This window comes from Desmodus rotundus, chromosome 12 (assembly GCF_022682495.2).
Source record: "Desmodus rotundus isolate HL8 chromosome 12, HLdesRot8A.1, whole genome shotgun sequence".
Lineage (NCBI taxonomy): Eukaryota > Metazoa > Chordata > Mammalia > Chiroptera > Phyllostomidae > Desmodus > Desmodus rotundus.
The window spans coordinates 38,262,562-38,278,647 of record NC_071398.1 but is presented as its reverse complement, the minus strand read 5'-3'; the positions used below and the strand labels follow the sequence as shown (position 1 = coordinate 38,278,647).

The following is a 16,086-nucleotide window of genomic DNA, read 5'->3' as shown; positions in this document are numbered from 1 at the left end:
CCTGTTGAAGGACCCCCGCCCCAGTTTCTCCCACGGAGCACACTGCTGGCTTCCCTCTGGCCAGTCCGCTCACTGACTGGCCCATCTCAAGGCTCCTTTCAGGGGCCCGCTGTCCAAAACCTCAGATGCACCTCTTCCTTAGGGCTCTTCCTGGACCCTTTCTGTGGTAACCTGGGAGGGTGGACTCGCAGGTCTCCAGTTCACACAATACAGCCTGAATCTGTGACTAACCCAGACCCCAAAGCATGGGAACGTATCACCTCATATCCCCCAAGTCAAGACTGCAGCCCCCCAGAACTCTGCCTCTCAGATCCCCCCAGCCAGTGGGTATCTGTTTCCTTCAAACCCCCAGGGCAGGGCCATGTCTCCTTCATTCTCTTCAGGGCAGGACCTATATTCGGGATCATTATCCACCTCCACGGCCGCAGATTTGTCTTCAGTGCTAAGTGTGGACACTGTCTCTAGACCCGGCCTCTCTCCTGACTGCTAGCCTCAGGGGTCCAGCAGCCTCCTGGACACTTCCCCCTGGGTGTCTTTAGGGTCCTTCACACCTGCTGTGCTCCCCTGTGACATTAGCATTTCATCTCAAACTCGATCCTCTTATCCCCCATCTCAGAGCAGCCATACCATCCACCAGCTGCTCAGCCAGAACCCAGCACCCCACCCTGGATGCTTCCCTTGGGCCCTCAACTCCCTGTTTTTGCCCCATCCTGGCCCTGACCACTCTCTCTCTCTACTCCTCAGTGCAACCCTGATCACGTTGGGCCGGCACTATTTATCCCACTGATAGGAGGTCCCGAGAAGAGCCCAGGGCTGTCTTCACCTCCTGTCGCCAGGGCTGGGTGTGCAGATGTGACCCCGCTGTGCCTCCTCTCTCTGCAGCGCTCCAGTGCCCTGCCAACAGCCACTACTCCATCTGCACGCACTCCTGCAAGGGTTCCTGTGCAGCTCTCTCCGGCCTCACCGGCTGCACCTCCCGATGCTTTGAGGGCTGTGAGTGTGATGACCGCTTCCTGCTCTCCCAGGGCGTCTGCATCCCTGTCCAAGACTGTGGCTGCACCCATGATGGCCGATACTTGCCGGTGAGCAGGAACCTGAGGTGGGCAGAGGGTGGAGGGGCTTGAGGGAGATTCAGAGCTTCTGTGCTGACCCCATTAAGGATGGGGACAGTGGAGCTGCCAGCATCTCTCAGCTGTGTGACTCAGTGCTGATGACATCACTGTATTAGTTTCCTTTGGCTGCTGGGACAAATGACCATAAATCTGGTGGCTTAAAACAAGAGAAATTTATCCTCCCACCATTCTGGAAGCCATAAAACAGAAAGCATATTACTGGGTCAAAATCCAGGTGTCCCCAGGATGGCACTCCCTCCAGAGGCTCTAGAAGGGAATGCATTCCTTGCCTCCCCCAGCTTTTGGTGGCTGCAGGTGTTCTTTGGTTTATGGTTATACCACTGCAGGTTCTGCTTCTGTGTCATATTCCCCTTCCTCTTCTGTGTGTAACAGGAAATCTCCCTCTGCCTCCCTCGTAGGATACACATGGTTGCGTTTAAGGCCCAGACAAACAATCCAGGGTAATCTCTTCATCTCAAGACCCTCAATTTAATCACATCTGCAAATTCCCCACGTGAGGTCACATTTACTAGTTCCAGGCATTAGGACTTGATATTTTTGGGGGGCTGTTATTCACCTACTACAGTACCTTCCCTAAGCCTCAGTTTTTCATCTGTAAAATGGGATTTACCCTCCTTGCACCACAGGTGTTTGAGGACTGGGGGCAGGTGCACATGACAGGCTCCCACTGAGCACGAGCCTTGTCCTCCGCACTCGATAAAACTTACAACAGCACAGTGGGCAGCACGGCTAACAATAGTTTAATAATGTGTGTTGAAAGTTCTTTCATTTCTGTTACAATTGATTTGTTTTTATTATTCATGTTTTTTGAGCTCTTACTGTTCCTGGACTGTTCCCTCACCAGGGGCTGGCCCTGCCCTGGCATGGTCTGGGGACTTTTGCGTGTCAGGTGACTTCTAGGTTCTTGACTCATGCAGGAAAAAATTCAAGATGCAAGTCCAAGTGAAAGTGACAGTGAGCTCATTAAAGCTTAGGGCAGTAAGGCCAAAGAAGGGCCCTGGGACACAGGATCAGGGGCTGAACCTGGGGCGAGCTGCCACTGCCCACCGCTGCTCCCCTGGTTACAAGTCTCATGGAAACCTTTAGAGCTTAGGATAAGAAAAGCAAAAGTATGTACCCGAGGAAGGGGGGGCGTCTGCTTGTTCAAAGAAAAGCACTAGCTGGCATTCTCTGTCCTGAGGGGTTTTATCTGTTTTCCATAGACAGGAATTTTAGGGGATGTCCCAGAGTGTTACAGAACAGGCGGGGGGTGGTTCACGATAAATTATTACAGAAAGGATTCCCCCTTTCTGTCTCTGGAGGTTCCCCCCCACACACACACACACCTACTAGGTTCTCAATGCCTGCTGCCAGAGGAAAGACGTCTCTCAATGCCAGAGACTGGTGAAAAGGAAAGAAATTATTTGTTTAAAAGTTACACAGACTTAGAGTAATGACTTAATGTCTTCATTAAGATACTAAAGTCCTCTAGAATACCCACAGATGCACAGTCCTTCCCTCTCCCTCTGCCCAGTCTGGGGTACCATATCTCAGGAAAAGAAGTAGAAGTCCGTGGTTCAGGCTCCCGGCACCATCAACTGTGTGGCTGCCGCAATCTCCAGTTAATCTAAAGCCATATGGCACCTTCTCGTGGCCCACCAGCAAGTCCTTTCTCCCCTTTTCTTCCCGGCAAAGTCTCTCCTGCTGCCTAAGCTGCGTGGCAAAAAGAAGCACTCCAAAACCACATGGTCCTCTCCTATTCACTCCACCAAAGCTGCATGATCCTCTCCCTTCTTCCCTAAAACCTCATGGTCCTCTCTCTTCTCCTTCAGAACGTCATGGTCCTCTCTCCTTTCCTCCAGAACCGCGTGGCCATCCCTCATTCACTCCGGAACTGCGTGGTCCTCTCTCCCTATGGCTGCCGCGCCTAGGTTTAAATCCCAGCGCCCATCTTCCTTTGCCCCATTTCCAACTCCTCCTACAATCAGTTACACCTGCCAGCATCCCTGTATTCTTCCAGCTTTACTGGGCTGCCATAGTAAGTCCGGACAGGTGTGACCCCATGGCATGGAGCCAATCATCTCCAAGCTCTCACGCAGGCCCTATAACCAGGGGGAGTTGCTTCCCAGCCCCATCTTGGGTGGAATTCGCTCCCACCCCCTTGGCTCAAAGCATGCTCACAGCTATTAACACATCCATGAAACCAGCTAAAGGTTATAGATATGTTAAATGACCATGCCAGGGGTTAGCTGCAAAGCTGTTGCTACCCAAACAGCTCTGAATGGCCCTGTTCCATGTGTCCCTTCCCCCGGCCCAGGCTTGTGGGGGTGAGGACATCCTATGTATATTTTTCTAATATTTCCTGGACACCTTGAGTTCTGGACCCCATTACAAATCCCTTCTTGGGGCCCTCCTCTTGGCTGCACCCTGCTCCAAGAGGAGGATCTCAATAGTATTCGTTAGATTTGCAGCGTGTCATTTAGTATGCTCATATATTAAAATAACATAAAATGGGGTCTGCGGTCATTTTCTAGTCAGTTTTGCCTCTGTCTTGAGTTAGTCTGGCTCTAATTGGTTTTTGTTATCTACCTTCCTGACTGAGGGTTATTGAAACCATCTGCTCTTAGGCATCTTCAGTTAGGGAGTATAGGGTCTCGTGATTTATTAGTTGCTGTTAATTGCTCAGCCATTCTGGCCCTTTGTTCAACCATAGGTCTCAGTTTCCTCATTCCACTTGCCAGGGAATTTTCTGTTTCTTACTAACCTGTCTGATTACTATGTACCAAGTTTGTTACAGATGTTAATTCGCTTAATAATCACAAGAATCCTGGGAGACAGGCACCATTGTTATTTTCCCATTTTACAGATAAAGAAATTGAGATAAAGAGATGTCAGCCCAAGGCTAACCATCAACAAGTAGTGATGCTGGGGTGCACCCCCAGCAGCCTGGGCTCACCCTCTGAGCCACTGGGCCTCCTACTTTCTTTGATTAAATAAAAGAAAGGTGGGTTACCACATCTGTCCTCATTCATCCCAGTTTTGCTAGTGGCAGAAATAGAGGCTAGAGGGTCTGGAAGTGCAGGACTTCTGGGGAAGGAGGTGTCCAACTTCTTCCTTCAGGCTTCAAATTTGCAAGAATAGAACAAAGAACTCAGCTGTTGACTTTCCAACATGTGGGCTTTACCATTCATCATCCTCTCTATGTAAACATATGTACATATTTTTCTGACCCATTTCAGAATATGTTACAGACACAGTGCCCCTTTACCTTTCAATACTTTAGCATGAATTTTCTAAGAATAAGGAAACTCGTTGGGTGTGACCACAGTACAAATCAAACTCAAGGAATTAACGCTGATTCAATACTATTATATAATCTGAACATTCTATTCTAATTTCACCACTTGTCCCTATAATGACCTCTGTAACAATCACCCCTCCCAGAGTCAGGGTCCATTTGAGGATCAGACACTTTCTGTTCTCATGAGATTTGTTGAGATCACCAGGTAGTAAATATAAATGGAAAAAGACGGTCTAAGGGCTGAGCCCTGGTCAAGGAAGCATTAAGAATTTAGGAGGAACTTGAAAACATGGTGAAGAAAGAGCAACTGGTTAAATAGGAAAAAAAAAAAAAAAACAGGAGAAATGTTCCCAGAATTGGGTTTCCAGGGCCCCTGTGACCCGCGCCGTGGGTGCCAGGACCGGGACATGTCTCCTGCCCACCCCGACCTGTGTCCACTAGCTTTTGCTGGGCTACAAACCACCCCAGAGCTTAGTGGCTTAAAACAACTGTTTGTTTAGTTCACAATTCTGCAACCCTCATGTTTGGGTTGGGCTCACCTGGGTGGTTCTTCTGTTGTTCTCTGGTCTCACTCATTCACCTATCTCTAGTTCCCCAGTGGGCCAGCTGGGGCTGGTTTATTTTGTTGTTGCTTTTTTAATTTTTAAAATTTTACTTGTTCATTCTTGTTTATTCTGTTATAACTGTCCCAATTTTTTGCCCTTTGCCCTCCTCCATCCTACCCCCTCTCCCCCGCTCCCACAGTCCATCCTCACACCATTGCCTATGTTAATGGGTCACTCTACATGTTCTTTAACTACTCCCTTCCCCTTCTTTCCACCATTCCCCCTTTCCCCCTTTCCTCTGGCAGCTGTCTGTCTGTTCCCTGTTTCCATGTCTCTGGTTCTATTTTGCTCATTAGTTTATTTTGTTCATTAGATTCCTCTTATAAATGAGATCATATGGTATTTGTCTTTTGTCTTTGTCTTTTTGTCTTTGGTATTTGTCTTTGACATACTGGTTTATTTCACTTAGCATAACAGTCTAGCTGGGGCTGGTTTAGAGTGAAGTCAGTGAGGATTGTTGTCTCTCTTGCATGGGGTCTCTTGTCCTCTGTCAGGCCCATGCTTGTTCTCATGGCCAGGAAGGGGAGAGAGTGAGGGTGGGGGAGAGAGAGAGGGAGAGAGAGAGAGAGAGAGAGAGAGAGAGAGAGAGAGAGAGAAGCTATCATGTTGTTTGAGGTCTAGGCTTGAACCTGGCACAGCACTGCTTCTGCTGCATTGTGATAACCAAAGCAGAGTTTTAAGGCTGACCTAGATCCATGGGGAAGGGGAAATAAACTCCATTTTTTAATGGGCATTGTTGCAAAGTGATCTGCATGGATCCTGAGGGCTGAAGGGTTGTGGCCATTGTTGCAATCCACCACACCACTGTAACCTGGCCCTTTTCTGTGCACAGGTGAACTCATCCCTGCTGAGCTCAGACTGCAATGAGCGCTGTTCCTGTTCCTCAAGCACCGGCCTGTCGTGCCAGGCAGTGGGCTGCCCTCTAGGTCGAGTATGCGAGGTCGAGGCTGGGACCCGGGACTGCTGGGTCCCCGCTGGTCTCTGTTCCCTCTCTAGGAGCACCAATCTCACCACCTTTGATGGGGTCCACAGTGCTGTCAGCATCCCTGGCATCTATGAGCTCTCTTTCCGCTGCCCAGGAATACAGAAGAACATCCCCTGGTACCGTGTGCTTGCTGATGTCCACTTCTGCCATGGCAAAGTTGAAGCTGTGAGCCAGGCTCACATCTTCTTCCAGGGCGGGCTGGTGACTCTGACCCCAAACAGGGGTGTATGGGTAAGCTTGGGCACGGGGCATGTCTCGCCTGGGCTTGGTCTTCCTGTTGCAGTGTCCCTCCATTCCTGCCTGCCCATCTGTCTTGCTATCTGTTTCCTTTATCCAGATCTCTGCAGTTTGGTCTCTAAATTTGTGTTTGTCTCAATATTTCAAACTTATTCCCTCTGTTGCAGCTGAGTTCTTGAGCAAAAATACACTCAAGTAGCTTACTAGTTTTGATGTCAGTGTTAATCAAGACTCTTCATTGCAAGTGATGGACAACCAGATTCAAACTGCCTTAAGAAAAATGAATTCATTGGCCCACATAACTAGTAAATGCAGGGAGAGAGCCTCAGGAGTGGCTGGATCCAGGTGTCCTGGCTGGATCCATGTGTCCTGGCAGTATTGTCTGGATTTGTACCTTCATCTTTTAGACTTGCTGTTTTCCAAATCAGCTCCATTCTCTGACACTCTACAACATTCCCACGACACAGGAACTGTTATTCTCCTCATTTTACACAGAGGGGAACCTAGGGCCCAAGAAGGTGAAGTCATTTACTCAAGTCACTCAGAGAATGCCTGGGAGATCCGGGCTTGAGCCCACCAGCACCCATGCTCCTGACCACTTTGGTGGGAATGGGTGCTGGTGGTAACTGTGTGGGTACAAGGGACCAAGGTAGATTCCAAGTACAGTGCTCAGTGGGAACTTCCCCTGGCCACTGTCAATTACAGGCCACTTGACCCTTCCCTCAACTGCCCTTCTGCTTTCTCTTAAAGGTCCCTCAGGCCCATTGTTTGCATCATGACTCCATTCCAGCCCCAGTGCCCCCTCCATCCTGCCCCTTGAATTCCTGTCACTTATAACTGCCTTTTATTTGCCAAACCCCCAACTGAGGTGGTTCTCATCACCTCAATTCCAAATTTCTGGGAGAGGGAATCTGTCTGGCTTAAGTGAGGGCTGACGCTGACTCATAGTCTCATCTCTCATGGCTTGTGTGATAGAGCCCAAGACCCAAACACGGATGTCAGGCCACACTAAAGTTCCCAGATGAGCATATCTCTATTTCCACGATCTGTTTATTGATTGCAGACACAGCCAGTGGTGTCTTTGGGTCCACTGGGGAGAGACAGCCAATGCCCCACACACCCCTCCCCCAGTGGATGGTCTACATCCTCCCAGCAAGCACGGCAATGGTCCAGCACTCAGCCCTGGTGGAAGCAGGGGCTGAAGTTCTCTTTAGTGTGCTCTAGACCAATCACTCCTTTTCTCTGGTCATCTGCTTGATCCATAATTCAGTTAACAGTCAGCTCCTCTATCAAAAAACGATCCTCCACAAAGCCAGTAGAGGTTCTAAGATTGTAATAACAGATCAGGTCATTCTGCTGTTAAAAACTACAGTGACTTCCCCAGAACAGCGTGCCAAACTGAAGCCACCTCCCTTCCATGGCCTACAAGCCTTGTGTGATCAACTGCTTGTCCAACCTCGTTTCCTATCACTCCCTCCCTCATTATGCTAATAACAGGCCAAGCTGACCTTTATGCTATTTGTACAGCAGACCAAGCTTGTTCCTACCTCAGGGCCTTTGCATTTGCTGTTCCCACTACAGCAGTGCATTTTTCCCAGATCCTCTCAGAGTTGGCTCCTTCTCATCCTGCCGGTCTCACTTGGTACCAGCATTGCGTCTACAGAGAGGCCTTTCCTGACTACCTGCAATGCTCTTACTCTTTGTCCCAGTCTCGATGCTATTACTCTCTCTTTCCTTCCCTTCAAGTCTCTTATCACTATCTGAAGTTATCCATTATTTCTTTGTGTTTGTTGCCTTCCTTCATCACTAGAATATGGTCCTCAGATGAGCATGAGTCCTGTCCATCTCAGTCATTACTTTGTCCCCAGTACCCAGATCAAGGCCTGGGACCTCGCAGGTACCCAGGAAAAGTTTGGTTTTTTGAATACATTCAGCCCTGTTCCCTCTGCACTGTCCATGTGCTGGGTAACAAGGATGACTCAGACCCAGTGTTCAGACTTGTGAAACTTGCACACTGCTTAAATTTCCTATTCACCTCCAGCTCTCCTTCACTGCATCCATCCCTACTCCTTCTCTTCCTCTTTCTGGCCATCTATTTTCCCATCTCTCTTTTCATTTTTTCCTCTCTCTCTTCCTCCCTCCCTCCCTCCTTCTCTCCATTCCTTCCTTCCTTCCTCTTTTCCACCCATCAACCCATTTATCCATCCATCCTTTGCAGATCCATTTACTTATCTTTTCTGTCTACCTTGCTCTTCAGTCATCTGGCAGAGGAAGACTTAGATATCAAAGCACTTAGAAAAAAAAAAAAAAAAAAACCTTTTCTTTCAAACAAGATTCTCTAGGGAGTCTAACTTTAGAGTGATTAACTCATTAATGAAAACAAACAACAGTTATTTAAAAGAAAAAACTCACAAGGATACCAAGTTACCAAGGATACCTGAGCCCCCAGCCTATGATAGAGAAACAGTAATTTTTTTACATGATCATTATACTTGCTAGGTCACTTGGCTTCAGACATCAATATTGAAAAAAAAAAAAAGGATGAAGTTATTTTTGTTAGGGAACCGGTAACTTAGACAACATGCTCAAGAGTTCTTTGACTTTGGAAACTAGAACCACATGGGATGACACTGGGATTTATCTGATTATTAGTCTGTCTGGTACAAAGTACCCGCTCTTCCCCATCCTCCCTTGGAATGTTGCGTGTATGCCCATTTATCCATTGATCCCTCTCTCCATTTATCTACTCTCTCTAATCTTCTATTCATCTGTCCAAAACTCCAAATAGCTTATGTGTCCATCTCTCCATCCTTCCAGGTTTTCACCTCTTTCAGCATCTGCCTCTCTGCTTTTGCTCCTTGAACGTGTTATCTTGCTTGGGGTCTCCATCCTGGTAACACCATGGCTCTTCTCTGGCTCGAGTCTCACTTGTGTGCCCCACCCACCCCACACCAGGTGAATGGCCTCCGAGTGGATCTCCCAGCTGAAGTGTTGACATCTGTGTCTGTGAGTCAGAATCGTGATGGTACCCTGCTAGTTCAGCAGAAGGCAGGGGTCCGGGTGCAGCTGGGCAGCAATGGGCAGCTGGTCGTGATGGTCAGCAGTGACCATGCTGGGATACTGTGTGGCGCCTGCGGAAACTTTGACGGGGACAAGACCAACGATGGGCATGCCTCCCAGGGGAATACAGCAGTGGAACACTGGCGAGCTCAGGACTTCTCCCCATGGTGAGGATGTAGCATGGGGGCCCCGGGTCCTCATGCGAAGGAGGTACTTGGGGTGGGTTGCAGTCTGTAAGCAGAGGTGCTAAGTGTCTGTCTCTTGCAGTCATAAGTGATCGGTCATCCACCGGAAAAGAGGACTTCAGGACCTGATCCCCCTGGAGGTTGGAATAATTGAAGGATGAACTGTGTCACTGTGTGTTCCTTCCCTGCAGTCCCCCTCTGCTGAGCCACTGGGGCTGACTGTGGGAGCATTGAATAAATATCTTAAGCTAAGCTGCATGCCTGTGTGTCTTATCCCTGACTTTCCTGCCCACACAGTAGGGGTCAGATGCCTGGGGAATCTGGCATATGATGAGTATTTATTGGGCAATGAGAGGATGGATGGATGGATGGATGGATGGATGGATGGATGGAGACGTGGATGTGTGGACTGGGAAAGGGATGGGTGAGAAAATGGGGAGATAGGGAAATATATGATTGGAAGAATGGGTAGATAAAAAGGTGAATGATTAGATGGAGAGAGGAGTAGAAAATGGTCAGACAGATCAATAGATTCTAGCTTTATCATTTGTAACCCTAGCAAGTTAATTTCTCTTTCTCTCAGTTTCCTCAGATGTCTTAGTTCATTCAGGCAGCTATAACAAAATACCATAGAATGGGAGGCTTGTAAACAGCAGGAATTTGTTTCTCAGAGCTCTGGAGGCTGGGAAGTCAAGATCAAGGCACCAGCAGATTCAGCGTCTGACTAGAGCCTGCTTCCTGGTTCTCCGATGGCTGTCTTCTCATGGGTCCTCGCATGGCAGAAGGGCAAGGGAATTTTCTGGGCTCTCTTTTACAACAACACTAATCTTGTTCACGAAGGCGCCGCCCTACTGCCTCCCAAAGGCCTCATTTCCAAATACCATCTCACTGGGTATTGGGCTCCCACGTAAGAATTTTGAATTGTTTCTGGAGTCTATTATTTCTGAGTCCTTTCGGTGGACAGAAGTAGGAAAGACATATACATATAAATACAAGTCCGGGAGTTCTTGCTGATCCCTCTAGTTCCAGCCCAGTACTGCAGTGTTATCGGCCATCCCCCATTTCCCATATGCATCTCCTTCGTAACAGGGAAAGAACTGGCTCTCAACATCCTCAACACACTTTTGTACTTGACTCTCCAATACATGGAAAGTATTTCAGAACTGCTAATCCATGCCACTGTGAAAAACAAGCCTCTTAGGTAGAGTTCAGTATGTTTGCCATTCTTTTCATCTTTAGACTACGCGTATACAGTACTTCAAAGTTCTGTGTTCACAAGTTACTTGAGTTAGTTCCTTTTTTCCCTTCAGTGTGGTTTGTTATTCATTTGAAATATAACTCAGGAATTTATAAACACAGAGCTACTTTACTTCGTTCAAGATTTTTGGTTTTTTTCATAGTTTATTTTAGTTTCTTATTAAAAATGTAACTAGAATTTCAAAAAAATTCTTGAGGGGACACAAACAGTCAATAGCATCATATTGAAACTAGTACCTGTCACACAGAGTTGGAGTGAGGATTTATATTCATACAATCCACTAGGCAACAATTGAGGTTTCCCTTCCCTCCCAGACCCATTCCCACCCTTCCTGTGATGGCCTTCCCACCTCAGTGAATAGCACTACTCAGTCTAGCAGCTAGAAAATGGGCAATTATTTTTTATTTCTCCTTTCCCCTTGCCCTCCACTCAGTTCATCAACAAGTCCTGCTGGATTATATCAACACATACCTGAAACCTGCCTGTCTTTCTGATCATGCCCACTGTCACCACCGTCATCACCATCACCACTGGGTGCAGCCACCATCCTGACTCATGGGGATAGCACCCGGAGCCTACCATCTGCTCTTCCCTGCCTGCATTCCATTCTCACAGCCACTGGAGGACTCTTCTTAACACATAAATAGAACCATTTACTATAAATTCTTACAATAAAAGCAAGTTCCTTTACTTTGTCCTAAAATACCCCTGTCAATCTCTTGTGACTCACCTCCTATCACTGTCCTCCTTGTCAATTATGATTTGGGACACTGATCTTTTAAAGTATTGAACATGCCTAATTTTCTCACTTCAATAATTTCCCAACTTCCCTTTGCAATATGCTGTTCCTTTCAGTCATCACAGGACTAACTGCTTCTCCTCCTTCAGATGTCAGCTTCTTGCTGCGTAGAGAGGCCTTCCATGACCACCTCACTTGCAGTAGATTCCCTCCATTACCCTCAGTCCCAGATGCTTGCTTGCTTCCTTTCTTTACTTAAAATTTACTTTATTTGACTTTCTGCCTAATTAGAAGTAACTCAAGGGCAGAAACTCTCTCATTCACCACTTTATCCCCAGAACCTAGCATATAGTAGGTGCCCAGGACATATTTATTGAATGAATAAGTGACCAATAACAAACATGGAGGAAAGATTTTCAACACACCTACTAAAGGATTATTATCTACAATATGCAAAGAGCTCCTTCAGCCTTGGCTACTGTGGCTCAATGGATTGAGCACCAGCCTGCCAGCCAAAGGGTCGCCGGTTTGATTCCTGAGTGTGCCTGGGTTTCAGGCGAGGTGCCCAGTAGGGGGCGCTCTACAGGCAAACACACACTGCTGTTTCTCTACCATTATCCGTCCCTTCTCCTCTCTAAAAATAAATAAATAATTTTTTTTTAAAAGAGCTCCTTCAAGTCAAAAAGAAAAACACAACAGCCCAATTAGAAAAAAAAATGGTTCAGTTTATGAACAAGCAAGTAACAGAAAAAGATGTTGAATGCATTTAATATGCCAGGTTATGCTGAGCTTCACAACAACCCTGCAAAATGAGTATAAATATGAATACATAGGCATAGTGAGGTTAAATAACTTGCCAGAGGGCAAACACCTGATAATGATGGAGCCTGGATTTGAACCCACGTATTTCACTGAAGATAGTCCTTGCCAGTGACTCTTGCTGTTGAGTCTCACCCAGACTCAATTTCCTTTCAAGAAAAATAATTGAGAAGTCCTAAAATATAGAGAAGAATAAGCAACAATACAATAGAAAAGTGGACAAAGGATCTAAACAGTTCATTAAAAAAAATTCAAAGGGTCCTTAAAAATAAGAAATGTTCAATCTTGCTCATGTTAAGAGAAATGCAATTTAAATTATCCCAGAGAACCAAGATGGTGGCGTAGGCAGACACACTGCGCCTCCTCACACAACCAGAACTGACAGAAAATGGAACAGCAAGGAAGTCCGACACCAAGGAGATAAAAAAGAAACATACATCCAGACCGGTAGGAGGGGCGGAGATGGGCACCGGGGCGGAGAGGACTGGCGTGGCCGTGGTGGGACCGAGACTGGTGGAGTGTGGGATGAATGGGGCAGGCATTCTGACCACTAGCAGACCCTGCGGCCCCACATTCACGCACAGATAAACCAGGATGAACAGCGGGGAGTGAAGCAGACCACATAACCCAGGGCTCCAGCGCAGGGAAATAAAGCCTCAAACCTCTGATTGAAAACGCTTGTGGGGGTTGGGGCGGCAGCAGGAGAGACTCCCAGCCTCACAGGAGAGGTCGTTGGAGAGACCCACAGGGGCCTAGAGTGTGCACAAGCCCACTCACTCGGGAACCAGCACCAGAGGGGCCCAATTTGATTGTGGGTAGCAGAGGGAGTGACTAAAATCTGGTGGAGAGTGGAGCAGGCGCCATTGCTCCCTCTCGGCCCCTCCCCCACGTATAGCGTCACAGTGTAGCGTCACAGCGCAGCAACCAGCATTACCCCGCCCCAGTGAACACCTAAGGCTCCACCCCTTAAAGTAACAGACACGCCAAGACAAAAAAAAAAAAAAAAAAGGCCCAAATGACAGAACACTTCAAAGCTCCAGAAAAAATACAACTAAGCAAAGAAGAGATAGCCAACCTATCGGATGCACAGTTCAAAACACTGGTTGTTAAGACGCTCACAGAATTGGTTGAATTGGGTCGACAACTAGATGAAAAAATGAAGCCTATGCTAAGAGAGACAAAGGAAAATGTACAGGGAACCAATAGTGATGCAAAGGAAGCTGGGACTCAAATCAATGGTGTGGACCAGAAGGAAGAAAGAAACATCCAACCAGAAAAGAATGAAGAAACAAGAATTCGGAAAAATGAGGAGAGGCTTGGGAACCTCCAGGACATCTTGAAACGTTCCAACATTCAAATTATAGGGGTGCCAGAAGGAGAAGAGGAAGAACAAAAAATTGAAAACTTATTTGAACAAATAATGAAGGAGAACTTCCCAGTCTGGCAAAGGAAATAGACTTCCAGGAAGTCCAGGAAGCTCAGAGAGTCCCAAAGAAGCTGGACCCAAGGAGGAACACACCAAGGCACATCATAATTACATTCCCCAAGATTACACAGAAGGAGAGAATCTAAGAACCAGCAAGAGAAAAGGCAACAGTTACCTACAAAGGATTTCCCATAAGACTGTCAGCTGATTTCCCCAAAGAGACCTTACAGGCAAGAAGGGACTGGCAAGAAGTATTCCAAGTCATGAAAGGCAAGAGCCTACATCCAAGATTACTGTATCCAGCAAAGCTATCATTTAGAATGGAAGGGAAGATAAAGTGCTTCTCAGATAAGGTCAAGTTCAAGGAGTTCATCATCACCAAGCCATTATTATATGAAATGTTAAAGGGAGTTACCTAAGAAAAAGAAGATAAAAAATATGAACAGTAGAAGTGACAGCAAACTCACAGTTATTAACAACCTAACCTAAAACAAAAAAGCAAACTAAGCAAACAACTAGAACAGAAACAGAACCACAGAAATGGAGATCACATGGAAGGTTATCAATAGGGAGTGGGAGGGGGAGAGAGGGGGGAAAGGTGCAGAGAATAAGTGGCATAAATGATAGGTGGAAAATAGACAGGGGGAGGGTAAGAATAGTGTAGGAAATGTAGAAGCCAAAGAACTTATAAGTATGACCCATGGACATGAAATATAGGGGGGGAGTGTGGGAGGGAGGGGGTGGGCAGGGTGGAGTTGAGTGCAGGGGGGGAAATGGGACAACTGTAATAGCATAATCAATAAATATATCAAAAATAAATAAGTAAATAAAAATCTAGGCTTTACAGAGAGAGACAAAATATCCCTCCAAATACCAAAACCTTCTGAGAAGCTGAGGTGGGCATGTACGAATGGAATGTCCTGACTCAGGATCATCTCTTCTTCACTGCACGTGTCTTTAGAAGATGAAAAATTAGCGAGCAGCATAACAACTTTTAAAAATATTTAAGTAGCTATTATGGATGAGTATGAAGATTTCTATGTAACCTGGAAGACAGAACAAGGATGGGACATTCAGGTGACAGGTGGCAGAGCACTTATGCATTAAAATCTGCTTTTCCAAGTCTCTATCCAGGGACTATGTGAGCAGAGACCGACTGACCTTGGATTCCATGGCAGGGTCATGCTCTGGCCATACATGGTACATGACTTCCAGGTTTCCTCCTTGCTGACATCCTGTGACCTGTTTCAAGTGCAGCCAGAATTACGGTGCTTCCCAAAGTGTGGCCATACCCATGGAGCAGTGGGTGAATTGTTTAGTTTTCAGAGGATGGAATCAACGTGGCCTTGAAATACTCACGAGAAGGGCCTGTTGGGCTTTCTCCTAGCTTCTGTACACAGCAAGTAGCACAAACTTCAGGAGAAAACACAACAATAAACTTTAAAGCCTCACAGCCCATGACAACTAGTCATTAGTCTATTGAAATGGAGAAAAATAAGGGCCACTGAGTGATTTTTTCCTAAGGTTAAATTACCCATTTGAAAGAAATGTGCATCATTGTAATATTAAAACTTTTCTATTTTTCTTATTTTATCTTATTCTTTTAGCATTATAATATTTTTAAAAATATATTTATTGATTGTGCTAAAAATAATTTTAAAAAATTATCCCAAGACACCACTTCTACCTATCAGATAGGCAAAAACACAAAAACTCAACATTATTTTTATTGAGAAGGGTATGGGGAAAAGAATACTTTCATGTTGCCAGTGAGAATGCAAAGTGTCTAAGTCCAGTGCAGGGAAATTTGGCAGAATCTGACAAAATGACAGGTGCATTTTTCTCTTGACCCAGCATTCTTATCACTAAGACTCTAACCCAAAGATAGAATGGCAATAAAAGGATGTACACGCCCAGGGCTGTTCTTTGCATTGCTCTTTCCAATGGAAAAAGACTGAAACAATTCATATGTCCATCAGTGGAGGACTGGTTGGATAAACTACACTTCATCTACATGATGGACAACTACACAGATGAATGAAAAATATAAAGGATCTCTAGACACACTATTCTGGAGTCATCCGTAGGATATGCTGTGAGGTAAATAAGCAAGGTTAGAACTTAATAGAAGAGACCTAAGAGAAGGGAAAGGGGCCTCTTGGAGTACTGGTGATGTCCTATTTATTGACCTGCGTGGTGGTTATGTGAGTTGTTTCCTTTGTGATAATTTATAAAGCTGCAGAGTTACATGCACTTTTCTGTAAGCATGTTGTACTTCAAAAAAAAAAAACACAGTTTTAAAATCGATAAATTTTTATCTTAATTTTAATCTCTGAAGATTTTTGGCCAAAGAAATGGA

General features: G+C 46.1%; 1 protein-coding gene across 1 annotated transcript in view; it reads left to right on the top strand.

The window, feature by feature from the left end:
- FCGBP (Fc gamma binding protein) overlaps nt 1-9,737 on the top strand; it is a 39,259-nt gene extending 29,522 nt beyond the window's left edge. The window contains exons 17-20 of the mRNA XM_024577452.4: nt 883-1,082; nt 5,851-6,234; nt 9,196-9,467; nt 9,568-9,737. Coding sequence (XP_024433220.2) covers nt 883-1,082; nt 5,851-6,234; nt 9,196-9,467; nt 9,568-9,577 — 866 coding nt within the window. The 3' untranslated portion in view covers nt 9,578-9,737. The remainder of the gene's footprint in view (nt 1-882; nt 1,083-5,850; nt 6,235-9,195; nt 9,468-9,567) is intronic.
- Nucleotides 9,738-16,086: the final 6,349 nt, after the last annotated feature.